The following is a 13517-nucleotide window of genomic DNA, read 5'->3' on the forward strand; positions in this document are numbered from 1 at the left end:
CCATTGATCACCAGGGTTGATTCAGCTGATCTGACTGGCTAGGCAGATGTGCCCTTCCTCCATGTGCATCCCTCCTGAGGCTGCGCGCTTCAAGAATGGCCTTCCCTGAATAGAGATGGACCGGTCTTCGGTTGAGGGTATACAAGTAGCTGTGCTCCCCTGCTAGAACCTCCAAACAAGCTCTCAAAGTCCAAAATCACCTGGACTATAGTGAGGAGTGAGTTAAAGAGAAGCCAGGGTACAGTGAGGAGTCTCCAGACCCATTAGTAGGCAACTAGTAAACACCACTCAGGAGAGAGATGATGTTGATTTGGATGAAGATGGTAGTAGAGGTTGTCAAGCTGATAGAGTTAAAACCTGTTAGCCTGAGGTCAGAGTTCAGGGTCTTTAAGAGCTTCATGTTGGTTAAGTTCAGAGGGAGCACTAGTCCTGCTAACTACCAGATCACTTAGCAAGTTCTTCTATAAGCGTCTTGTTCTAATCTCAGCAAAGGGGCACTATTAGCCTGTTTCTGGAATGTGGCGGGGGGAGGCAAATATTTAATTGTTATTTGTTATGTGACTGGATTAGTGGATCAAGGAATGTCTATCAGCTCTTCTCTGAAACCTTTGAGTTCAGGATGAGATTAGCTGCAGTCAAGACTGTTTTCCAACCTCTAATTCTAATTCTTTTTATGTACCTCTGCAGATGTTAATAGCTGATTGCAGCTCTCTTTTCTCACCAACTGCACAGCTCAGGATACTTCTGCTACAGTCCTTGAGGCAACCTATACCAATAACACTTGACTTGAAACTTATTTGCTATCCCTGTTATAACCGACAATGGGAGATGCTCACAAGCAAAGAAATTGATGCAGAATCCTCTACATTTCTCCTGTGAAGATGGCAGTGGCCCTAGGAATTTATCTTGCTCTTGTGCTTTAGAAATGGCCTCTGTAGGGGGTCGGGCGGTGGCGCAGTGGGTTAAGCACATGTGGCGCAAAGCGCAGGGACCAGCGTAGGGATCCCGGTTCGAGCCCCCGGCTCCCCACCTGCAGGGGAGTCGCTTCACGGGCGGTGAAGCAGGTCTGCAGGTGTCTATCTTTCTCTCCCCTTCTCTGTCTTCCCCTCCTCTCTCCATTTCTCTCTGTCCTATCCAACAACAAATTGCGTCAACAAGGGCAATAATAATAATAACCACAACGAAGCTACAACAAGGGCAACAAAAGGGGGGAAAAATGGCCTCCAGGAGTGGTGGATTCATGGTGCAGGCACCAAGCCCAGCAATAACCCTGGAGGAGGAAAAAAAAAAAAAAAAAAGAAATGGCCTCTGTAAAGTTAGGAAGCAGTCTTGAGTTTCCTCATTTCTGACTCTAACTGAAGAGTTCTTGGGTCCCCATGGCCACTCTGAAACTCAAGAATTTGCTAGAAGGAGACTTAGAGAATTTACTGAAAGCTCTTAAGCTTACTTGCGATTTATTATGGCACAAGGATACAGATTAAGATCAACCAAGGGAACAGATACATGCGGCAGAGCTTGAGAGAGTGCCAAATGCAGAGCTTCCTGCTGTCCTGTCCCTGGGGATGGAGTGGCGGTGTAGGGTCACAGACAGCATTAACTCCTGGCAATGATGTTCAACAGCACATATGGAGGATTGCAGCCAGGGAAGTCCCCCAAGTCATTGTGTCCCCAGGTTGCTCTGATACTATGTTATCCAAAGCCCTCAGCACAGGTCATGCTGTTCTCCAGTATGGCTCAAACAAACAGATGTCCAAGGACAGCCCAGTGGTTACCTCCCCAGAGCAGAGGGCAAACACCAGACCTCTCTTTGAGCAAGCAGATTTTTACTGCACAGTCTCTGTTGCTCATCTTCAGTTTACCTACAGTGTAATAATCTGATGCCATAAATAACTACATATATATGTACACAAAAATGTCTTCATATTTTCCAGGTGTTTGCTTTTAGAAATTACTGTGCAAAAGAACAGGAAGACAGTAGAATGACTATGCAAATATCTTTCATGCCTGAAGCTTCAAGGTCCCAGGTTCAATTCCCAGTACCACCATAAGTCAGAAAGCTGAGCAGCTCTTTCTCATAGATCCTTTTAATATGTTTTATTCTGGGTAGGGACAGAGAAATCAAGAGGGAAGCGAGAGATGGGGGAGAGGAAGAGAGACTCCTGTAGCACTGCTTCATTGCTAATGAAACCTCCCCTCTAAAGGTGGAGATGGAAGCTTGAACCGAGGTCCTTGTGCATGATAGTATGTGTGCTCTACCAGGTGCAAAATTATCCACACACCCCCATAAATAGATCTTTTAATTTTTTTTTTGATCTTATGGGGCCAGATGTTGACTCACCTGGTAGAGTGCACATGTTATCGTGCACAGGACCTGGTTCAAGTCCCCAGTCCTCTCCTTCAGTGAATAAGCTTCAATTTCTCTCTCCCTTCCTATCTCCCCCTTCCCTTTCAACTTCTCTCTGTCTCTATCAGAGAGAGGAAAGAGGAAAAGAGGGAAAGAAGTGGCCACTAGGAGCAGTGGACTCATTGTATAAGCACCAAGCTTCAGTGATAACCCTGGTGACAGTAATAAATAAACAGATAAATAAATACAATCATTTAATTATTTTAATTGAACTAGGGAGAGAACACAGTGGTTATGCAAAAAGACTTTAATGCCTGAGGCTCCAATGTCCCAGATTCAATACCCAGCACCATCATATGCCAGAGCTGAGCAGTGCTCTGGGGGAAAAGAAAGAAAGAAAAGAAAAAATTTAAACCGATCTTATCCTGAACACTCCATGGCAGATGATTAGATAGTGTTGTGGTCGGTGAGGCAGAGAGGAGGATAATGGACTTTGAGAGCCTGTGTCCACATCCAGTTTCACAATTTCACTTGTTTTTGTCTCGGTTTCTTCATTTATAAATGAGACTAATAGTAATATCCCCTTGCGTTATTATGAAAAATAAATGAGATAATACACATTAAGTCTAGAAGAGTATATGGTCTGTGGAAGTGCACAATAAATATTACTTTTTTCATTTTTATTACTGGATAGAGACAGAGAGAAATTGAGAGGGGAGGGGTAGAAAGGAAAGAGACAGAGAGACACCCGCAGCCCTGCTTCACCACTTGTGAAGCTTTCCCTCTGCAGGTGGGGACCAGTGGCTTGAACCTGAGTCCTTTTATACAGTAATGTGTGCGCGTAAGCCGGTGTGCCACCACCTGGCCCCAAAACAATAAATATTATATATGATTATTTTTGTACTTATCATGGAAAACATTTACTAGTCTTTTAAAAATAATTTTCCTTGGAAAAGTTTGTGGACTTTCCCCCTGAATTTTTTCCATTTACTTTCACCCTTTCATATCTCTGAAACATAAATAAAAATATAAGATAGCAGCCACTTTTGAGAGATTGTGTATTGGGGGCCAGGCAGTAACATACCCAGTTAAGCACACATAGTACTAAGTCCAAATACCTGTGCAAGGATCTGGGTTTGAGTCCTCAGCACCCCACTTACAGGGAGGATACTTCACAGGCAGTGAAGCAGATATGCATGTGTCTCTCTTTCTCCCTCTTTACTTGCCCCTCCTCTCTCAGTTTCACTCTGTCCTATCCAATAAATGGAAAAATGGCCACCAGGAACATGGAGCTGTAATGCTGGCACTGAGACCCAGCAATAACCCTGGAGGCAAAGAGAGAGAGAATCTGTGTGTCTGTTTTAGTGGGTAAGGCTTGAGTCAGGTGGCAGTAGGTTCCCCTCTGGGCAATTATGTCCTAGTGAATCTGGGATATGGAATTGTTGGCAGTTCTTTCCGCAAATTGTGGGCAAGTTTCAAAGCTTAAGAAGACTCATCATTTTCCCAAGTTGCTACTGAGAAATCTAGAAGATTCAGGAGAAATAAGCTCAATCTCTAACCAGTAATTTTCAAAGGCCTGACATGCCAAGCCTTGATCTCCTTTTTGCTCATCTCTTTCTAGCCTTCAGCTCTTCACAGACCATCTATTTACAAGCATCACATTGCAAGAGCTAAAATACAGTCTGTCTGCCTTGGAAGGGACTGATTGATCTCTTGGAAACCATTTAAAACTGAATGAAGTACAAGGGCTTTCTGTGATGTTTGCAGAGCTTTGAGTTCATGCCAGCCATTAATTGTTTTTTAGGCTTTCCTATAAAGGCAGCTGAATTCGAGACTTGGCCCTTGGTTTTGCCATCTGTGAGCTACACTTGTCCACATATGATGCGTATTAAGAATGTTTTCCCAGGGATCAGCACTTTAATGTTTTCCAGTATTGGAATATGTTCAAAGTCAGATTTGATGCCCTTGTTTTCCACTTATGCAGGTTAGGTGTTCCTCATTCCTCAGCTCCTAAAAACTGCATGATTGACTGCCTGAAGACAGCTGAGAGACCTTCAAAAAAACTGTTCACTAATGGACTGAGCTCTCCAGCTGTGCTTGAATTTGCCTTATTTATGGGACATATACAGGCAGAGGGGACATCATGAGTGGTGACCCAACCTGCTTAACTCAATGTTCTTTTGTCCCTTAGCTTATTTCCAGTGATGCTGATGGAGCCATCCAGAGGGCTGGGAGATTCAGAGTGGAAAATGGCTCTTCAGATGAGGTAAGGAAGCCTTCCCAATTCCTGTATTGTCACCAAGCACATGATTATGGTGCTGGTGACACAGCACTGAGCAGTTTGTGATCCTCTTTGCCACAGAGGATTTACCTAAATGGAGCCCAGGAAGGAGAAAGAGAAACCTTCACAGCCTTGCTTGAAGCCAACAGGAAGAGAAGTGTCTTCCCCCCTCTCCCCATGGAAGGTCTTGGTAATGAGGTGACACATACTTTTTAAAAGATTACTAATAAAACTAGATAAAACACATGAAATTGGACCACAGACAACAATGACACCCTTTGTGAATAGCCCCAGACCCAGCTCTTCCCCTATGCCAGACAGCTTGACACTTTCCACATAAGCAATATTAAGATCTAGGAGAGAGATCCAAAAAATTACTGCAATTACAAAATGTCATCTTTATTTGGAATAGGCAGAAAAGAAATGCATTATGGTCTTTTACTCCTGGGACCAAGCCTTCTGCCAGGGCTCTCCTGTTTCCACTTGTTGCAGACCAGAGGCTCTTCTCTTGCTCTTGCTTTTTTTGGTGTTTTGTTTGTTTGTTTGTTTGTTTTCTTTCTTTCTTTAAAACATCTATTGGCTTTTGTTTTTCTTTATTTTTTTATTGGGAGATTAATGATTTACAGTATAGTTGTTGGCACACTGGTACAATTTCTTGTGTCACTAAGATAGATGTCCATCCTCTTCCCCAAATTATGTTCATCATTGTGTACTAGGGCCTAAAAGCCTAGCCTTACCCACAGCCATATGAGGAAGTGCTCCAACTCACTCATCACTAGAGAAATGCAAATCAAAACCACACTGAGATTCCACCTCACACCTGTGAGAACAGACTCTGTAAAACAAGAGAAGATAAGGGTTGGAGAGGATGTGGAGAGAGAGGAACTCCACTACACTGCTGGTGGGAGTGCAGATTGGTGTGGCCATTATGGAAAATAGTATGGAGAATCCTTAGACAAATACCATATGATCCAGCAATTATACTCCTAGGCATTTGTCCAAAAGATATAACACTGATTCGAAGGGACATATGCACCTTCATGTTCATAGTGGCTTTATTCACAATAGCAAAACTTGGAGATAACCAAAATGCCCTTCGGTAGATGACTGGATAGAAAAGTTATGGGACATATAGTCAATGGAATATTACTCAGTAATAAAAAAGATAATATCGTGTCCTTTGGGATAAAGTAAATGGAATTGGAGAAGACTGTGCTTAGTGAAGCAAGTAAGGAAGGAAAGGACAACTACAGAATGGTTTCACTCATGTGAGGAATATAGAGAATTAAACATATGGATATGAAAAAAAAGTCAATCTAATATCTAAGAATGTCGGAGAACTATAGTTGTTGTCTACAGGGTTGGGGGTGCAGATATAGACCTTTCTCTGGTGATGGGAGTGGTGAGGGGAAAAAATGCATATATAACAGTTTCCTGGGAAAGAGATGGGAGTACAGAACCCTTGTGGTAGGAATGGTATGGAATTATACCCCTATTACCCCCTATTACCTTATAGTCTTATAAATCACTATTTAAAAGTGTTAGGAGGCCAGGCGGTGGCGCAGCTGGTTGAGCACACATGTTATAATGCACAAGGTCCCAGGCTGAGCCCCCAGTCCCCACCTGCAAGGGAAAACTTTGCTAGTGGTGAAGCAGTGCTGCAGGTGTCTCTCTGTCTCCCTCTCTATCACCTCCTTCCTTCTCAATTTCTGTCTGTCTCTACTCAATAAATAAATAAAGATAATTAAAATAGAAAGTCTAATCACATGATTAGGTTTTAAAATGTTGGAAGCACACACACAAAGAATTTTTATCCTTCTCAGGGCTTCCATAAATTGATTTAAAAAAAAATCTATTAATGCAACCAGTACCACCTTGGCATGTTTCACTTCGGACTGCATCCAGAGATGTCAGGCATGGAATGTGAACCCACCAACTTCATCACTCTGCCAGCAGGTTTCAGATGCTACTATGATGCCAGCGGGACTTCCCTGGGCAGACAACCCCAACAATGTGTCCTGGATCTCCACCTCCCCAGAGTCCCACCCCTCTAGGGAGAGAGACAGGCCAGGAGTATGGATCAACCTGTCAACACCCATGTCCAGCCCCTGGGAAGCAATAGCAGAAGCCAGACCTTCCACCTGCTGCACCCCATTATGTCCCTGGGCCCATGCTCCCAGAGGGTTAAAGAATAGGAAAGCTATCAGGGGAGGGGATGGGATATGGAGTTCTGGTGGTGGGAATTGTACCCCTCTTATCCTATGGTCTTGTCAGTGTTTCCATTTTATAAATAAAAACTTAAAAAAAAAAAATCTACTACCTACTCTAGCCCTTGAGGTCTATCCCCAAAACTGGATTGAGTTTTCTTTTGGCTGCCACTCTGAGAGCTTGTCCATCACAGTGCTTTAGCACCCCAGCTTTATATTCAGACAAGCCTGGGTTCCAGTCCCAGTGCTCCTATCTCCTAGTTGTATGACCCTGAGCAAGTCACCTTCCATCTTCCTGAGTCTTGGTGTCTTCACCTCTAAAGTGGACACTGTCTTGGGATTGAGAAGATCCAGTGAGCTAAGTTTTTAAAGCTTCTAATTCTATGTCTGACATATCATAAGGACTCAATGAGTGATAGCTCTCAGAACAGTAATGGTCTAATCATTGTTACCACGATTGCTATAATTGCCAGTCTTGCCCTTCTGACCGCCTCCTTAACTTTAATTGATTTAACTTGAGAGACTATAATATTTGGGAAGTTACTGCTTATCTTCACCTTGGGCCTTGACTTAGTGTGCACATTCAAACAAACTATCATCATTGTTCAGGGAGACAGAAGAGTCCCATCTTGATGAATCCTTCAGTCGGTGCCCACATACTTCTCTTCTGGAATTATGTCAACTGATCCACTTAAAAGAAACTCCTAGCGGAGTCGGGCAGTAGTGCAGTGGGTTAAGCGCACATGGTACAAAGCGCAAGGACAGGTTAGGATCCCAGTTCAGGTCCCTGGCTCCCCAACTGCAGGGGAGTCGCTTCAAAGGCAATGAAGCAGGTCTGCGGGTGTCTATCTTTCTCTCCCCCCTCTCTGTCTTCCCCTCCTCTCTCCATTTCTCTCTGTCCTATCCAACAAAGACAACATCAATAACAACAGCAACAATAAAAACAAGGGCAACAAAAGAGAAAAATAAATAAGTATAATTTAAAAAAGAAAAATAATAATAATAAAGAAACTCCCAGAGTCATGTGCCTCTGAATTTTGGCAATAGCCCTCCCTCATTAACCTAGCTCCTGAGATGAAACAGGCTTAGCACCAGACGCAGGCAGCCCACGGTCCCTAGAGCTTAGTCCCAGGAGCAAAGTCAGGAGCAGAGGCATGAAGTCCTCATTTGCCAGTATCCTTTTAGTACATAAAACCCAGAAACCCTAGAGCTTACTGCTCTTTAAGATACCCTTCTGCTACCACAGTTTACATAAGCACAGCTCTACCCCTTCATGTTTACAAGAAATCTACAACTCAAAGAGAAGACATTATTATTAGTACTGTTAGTGATTTAATGTAGATTTACAAAATTACAAGATAAGAGGGATACAACTCTGCACCATTCCCACCCCCAGAGTTCTGGATCCCCAGTCCCTCTATTGTAAGCTACAACAGTTCTCCCAAGGTTGCAGACATAGGTTATATCCACAACTATCTGTCTATATTTGTATATATTTGGCCTTTTATATTTTATAATTACCATCTTTTCTTCATTTCCAAGTTACATATACACCTATTACTACATCCAAATGTCCTTTCCCTTTTCCCCTTCTCTCTTGGGTTCCTGATGGAGCTGGAATTCTGAGCCCTCTGGCTGTCTTCCCCCTATCATTTTTTCCTCACTGGGAGTATAGACCAAAATTCTTTTTGAGATGCAGAAGGTGGGAGATCTGGCTTCTGTAATTGCTTCTCCACTGAACATGGGCATTGGCAAGTCAATCTATACCCCCAGCCTGCTACTATCTTTCCCTAACGGGGCAACTCTCTGAAGCTGTGAGGTTCCAAGACACATTGGTGAGGTCATCTGCCCACATATCTAAGCTTTCATGTGATCCTAGGATGACCACTTGCCTTGGCTGTCATGCACTCCTTTCCTGGCAATGTTACCAGACCTTACCATATGTCATATGCCAGAGAACAAGTTCTACGGCTGAAAATCACACCAGGAGGACAAAGAGGACAAAGGTCAAGAATAACTCTGAAGTTAGACGACCTGGGTTCCAAATGTGGCCACAACTCACCAGCAGTGTGAGCATTTCACTTAACATCTTGGGAGCCATCTGGTAGAATCACTGATTTCACAGCTCCTTGTGGTCTGTTGTACTCAAAACATAGATAACCCTCTCTCAGATTACTTTTGTGAGACATATCAAGACTTGAAATAGGATTTTAAATTTTCTTTCTGCCAAAGTTGCTGCATGTGAATAGTCAGTTGGAGCACCTTAGCTGTGTCTCTGTTGATGATCTTTAGTGAAAATTTCTGATTAGTATTTATATAACCCAGTAAAAAATTTTTTGAGAAATTTCTTCCCTCAGAGGGGAAAAAAACCTGGTGTTTTCTGAGTTGATGTAGTTTGTATATGCAAAGCCTCAATATAGCCACATAAAATTTCAAACCTGGGAGCTAGGGAGACCGTGTAATGGTTCTGCAAAAGACTCCCATGCCTGAGGCTCTGAGGTCCCATACTGAATCCCTAATGCTCTGATTATTTCTCTCTCTCTCTCTCTCTCTCTCTCTCTTTCATCTTCACCTCTCTCATTAAAAATAAGTGAATAAATAAATGTTTCAAGCCTATGAACTAATTGCAAAGAAATTTTATTGTTTCTCTGTACTTGGCTGCCTGATTTTTTAAAAATATATATAGGATTGGATGAATCCTTTGAAAAAGTTTTGCCCTTTCTGTGGTTGTCTTTTCACTTTCCTGGTTGTTCCCTTTGAAGCATAAAATATTTCATTGATGATGTCAGATCCATCTAAGTTTTTATTGTTCCGTGTGTGTGTGTGTGTGTGTGTGTGTGTGTGTGTGTGTGTGTGTGTGTATCTAAGGAATCATGACCTAATCCAAGACTGATAGGTCATAGTTCACTGTTCCCTTAAGATAATGTCAATTGGGAGTCAGGCGATAGTGCAGCGGGTTAAGCACATGTGGCACAAAGCACAAGGACTGGTGTAAGGATCCCGGTTCAAGTCCCCTGTTCAAGCCCCTGGCTCCTCACCTGCAGGGGAGTCACTTCACAGGTGAAGCAGGTCTGCAGGTGTCTGTCTCTCCTCCTCTCTCCATTTCTCTGTCCTATCCAACAATGACATCAATAACAACAATAATAACTATAACAATAAAACAACAAGGGCAAAAAAAAGGGAAATAAATAAGTAATTAAAATTAATATAAAAAAAGATAATGTCAATTGGGAGTCAGGCGGTAGCACAGCGGGTTAAACGCAAGTGACGCAAAGCACATGGGCCGGCGTACGGATCCCAGTTTGAGCCCCCGACTCCCCACCCACAGGGGAGTCACCTCACAAGCGGTGAAGCAGGTCTGCAGGTGTCTGTCTTTCTCTCCCCCCTCTGTCTTCCCCTCCTCTCTTCATTTCTCCCTGTCCTATCCAACAACGACAATATCAATAACAACAACAATAATACAACCAGGGCAATGAAAGGGAATTAATAAATAAATATTTTAAAAAGATAATGTCAATTTTGTTTTAATTTATTTTTTGCCACTAAGCCCTTACCAAGTTTTTGTACTTGCATGGTCCTACCACTCTGAGAAGAATCTTGTTTCCGTTGAGTTGGAGAAAGAGAGAGGAGACACCACAGTACTGCTCCACCCTTCATGAAGCTTCCCCACTGCACAGGTGCTCCCATTTGGTGGCCAGGGGGCTCAAACCCTGGTCCTTGCATGGGGTTAAGAGTGTGCTTTACTGGATGAGCTGTTTACCAGCCTGGGTTTTTAATTCTTTAAGCATAGTCAGTATAGTGGTATTGTCATCTGTGACTGATAATTCCAATATGTGAAAGTTTTGTGGCTATCATCTGTTGTTGGGTTTTTCTCCTGGCATATACTCATGGTGTACTGTTCCTCTCTCTGCTTGGCTGCCTAGTTGTATGCTATTTGTTGTTCTTGAAAATGAATTTTTAGGAAAATATGACATCTAGGATGAGCTGTCTTTTGGTAGGAAAGATGATGTGATTTATAATAAGAAGTATATACGGTGAGGACTTCCGGAGGCGGAGCTACGAGCAGCAGATCGCTTTCTCTCCTCTCCTCTCCTCTCCCAGATCAACTAGGAATACCAAAGGAGACCACCCGGACCGAAACAAGACAGCACTAGAATGACCACAGAAACCCAGTAAATCACCCGTGAGTACAAACACGCGTGGCTGGTGACAGAGAGGAGAGAGGGGCTTAAGGAGAGATTAAGTGACTGCTAACAGTTCGACAGTTTGTGAGTGGAGGCACCACCTCCAGTCTGCTCCACCAACAAGGGGACAGCTGAAGGGAGGAAAGGACTCCCCAGAGACTCACCAAGCGCAACTCTGAGTCTCCATTGCTACTACCCTCAGAATCTGGAGCAGCAACAGGGAGGGACACCAGGGAACAGAGATCTAACTGGGAAACTCAGAAGACCTATACCTCGGTGGCATAGCTGAGGGGCTGTGAAAGTCTCTTTGCATAACCACTGGATTATCTCTACCACATCCTGCTTTATCTCTTGGTCAGGAGTCAGTGATTAAGCTAAGAAGCCTATTGATAGTTTAAAAGCCCTCAGGCTCCCATAGCCTACAGGGGAAAAAAAAAAAAAAAAAGCTTTTACACCACTGAACTCCAACTCAGGGATTGAAAAAACTGTTAACTTATATAAAATGGTTAAAACAACAAGAAAAAATATTGGAGACTCGAACCAGGACAAGAGTCCAGCTAAAAGTCCTCCAGAGGGTGAAGCACAAACCAACGAGTTCAACATCCAAACATTAGCTAAGGAAATAATAACAGGAGTGAGTAAAGAATTTGAAAAAATTGTAATCAGAAATGCAGGAACAACAAATGAGAATATGGAAGAAAATTCTAATTATCTCATGGTTATTAGAGAGCTGAAAGCTGAAATCGCTGAGCTAAGAAGGCAAGTAGCTGAACAAGCTAAAACAGTATCAGAGCAGGGCAACAAAATAGATGAACTCCAGAAAGCAGTAGAAGGCAGAGAGAATAGAATCAATGAGGCTGAAGACAGAATTAGCAAGATTGAGGATGAATTAGAGACAACTAAAAAAGAAGTAAGAGATCTCAAAAAGAGATTAAGAGATGCTGAAAACAACAACAGAGTCCTATGGGATGACTTCAAAAGAAACAATATACGCATTATTGGCTTACCAGAGGAAGAAAGAGAAGGGGAGGAAGAAAGCGTTCTCCAGGCCATAATAGCTGAAAATTTCTCTAGTCTAGACAACACCAAAGACATAAAGATTCAAGAAGCCCAGAGGGTCCCAAACAAAATTAACCCAGACCTAAAGACACCAAGACATGTCATACTTAGATTGGAAAGGAATAAGGATAAAGAAAGGATCCTCAAGGCTGCAAGAGAAAAACAGAGAGTCACCTACAAAGGAAAACCCATAAGATTAGCAGCAGACTTCTCCATACAAACGCTACAGGCCGGAAGAGAATGGCAAGATATCTATCGAGTGCTCAATGAGAAAGGCTTTCAGCCAAGAATACTATATCCTGCTAGATTGTCATTCAGACTAGATGGAAGCATCAAAACCTTCTCAGACAAGCAACAGTTGAAGGAAGCAACCATCACCAAGCCTGCCCTGAAAGAAGTTCTGAAAGGTCTCCTATGAACAACCAGACCACCACAAATAGGACATATATCAAAACACTCTAAAACTCTACAAGAATGGCGTTAAAATATCTTCAGTCTTTGATATCAATAAATGTCAATGGCCTGAATTCACCTATTAAAAGACACAGAGTAGGAAGATGGATCAGAAAACACAACCCAACAATATGCTGTCTACAGGAAACTCACCTAAGTCAACAAGACAAACACAGACTTAAAGTAAAAGGATGGAAAACTATCATACAAGCCAATGGCCCACAAAAAAGGGCAGGAACAGCTATTCTCATATCTGACATGATAGACTTTAAAATAGATAAGATTAAAAAAGATAGGAATGGACACTACTTAATGCTCAGAGGATCAGTCAATCAAGAGGACTTAACAATTATTAATATCTATGCACCCAATGAGAAGCCATCTAAATACATCAAACTTCTACTGAAAGAGCTACAGCAATATATTAACAGTAACACAATCATAGTAGGGGACTTCAACACCCCACTATCTCAACTTGACAGATCATCCAGGCAGAAAATCAGTAAAGACATAAGGGAGCTAAATGAAGAGATAGATAAACTAGAACTATTGGACATTTTCAGAGTCATTCATCCCAAGAAACTGGAATACACATTTTACTCAAATCCACATGGATCATTCTCAAGGATAGACCATATGTTAGGCCACAAAGACAGCATCAGCCTATTCAAGAGCACTGAAATCATCCCAAGCATCTTCTCAGACCACAGTGGAATTAAACTAACACTTAACAATCAACAAAAGATTAGTAACAGTGCCAAAATGTGGAAGCTCAACAGTACACTTCTTAACAACTTCTGGGTCAAAGAGGAAATCAAGGAAGAAATCAAAATGTTTTGAGAGTTCAATGAAAATGAAGACACAAGCTATCAAAATATTTGGGACACAGCTAAAGCAGTCCTAAGAGGGAAGTTCATAGCTATACAAGCACACATTAGGAAACAAGAAAAGGCACAAATAAACAGCCTGATTGCGCATCTTAAAGACCT

The 13517-nt window shown here is 42.4% G+C and overlaps 1 protein-coding gene across 8 annotated transcripts in view; it reads left to right on the plus strand.

Moving 5' to 3' along the window:
* The window catches only part of GARNL3 (GTPase activating Rap/RanGAP domain like 3), a 229909-nt gene that overhangs the window by 83901 nt on the left and 132491 nt on the right, over nucleotides 1–13517 (plus strand). For all 8 annotated transcript variants that reach the window (XR_009552095.1, XM_060200172.1, XM_060200173.1 and 5 more), the window contains one exon: nucleotides 4536–4610. Coding sequence is in view for 6 of the 8 variants with exons in the window: in XM_060200172.1 (XP_060056155.1) it covers nucleotides 4536–4610 (75 nt within the window). In the remaining 2 variants the exon portion in view is untranslated. The remainder of the gene's footprint in view (nucleotides 1–4535; nucleotides 4611–13517) is intronic.

This window comes from Erinaceus europaeus, chromosome 10 (assembly GCF_950295315.1).
Source record: "Erinaceus europaeus chromosome 10, mEriEur2.1, whole genome shotgun sequence".
NCBI classification, from domain to species: Eukaryota; Metazoa; Chordata; class Mammalia; order Eulipotyphla; family Erinaceidae; genus Erinaceus; species Erinaceus europaeus.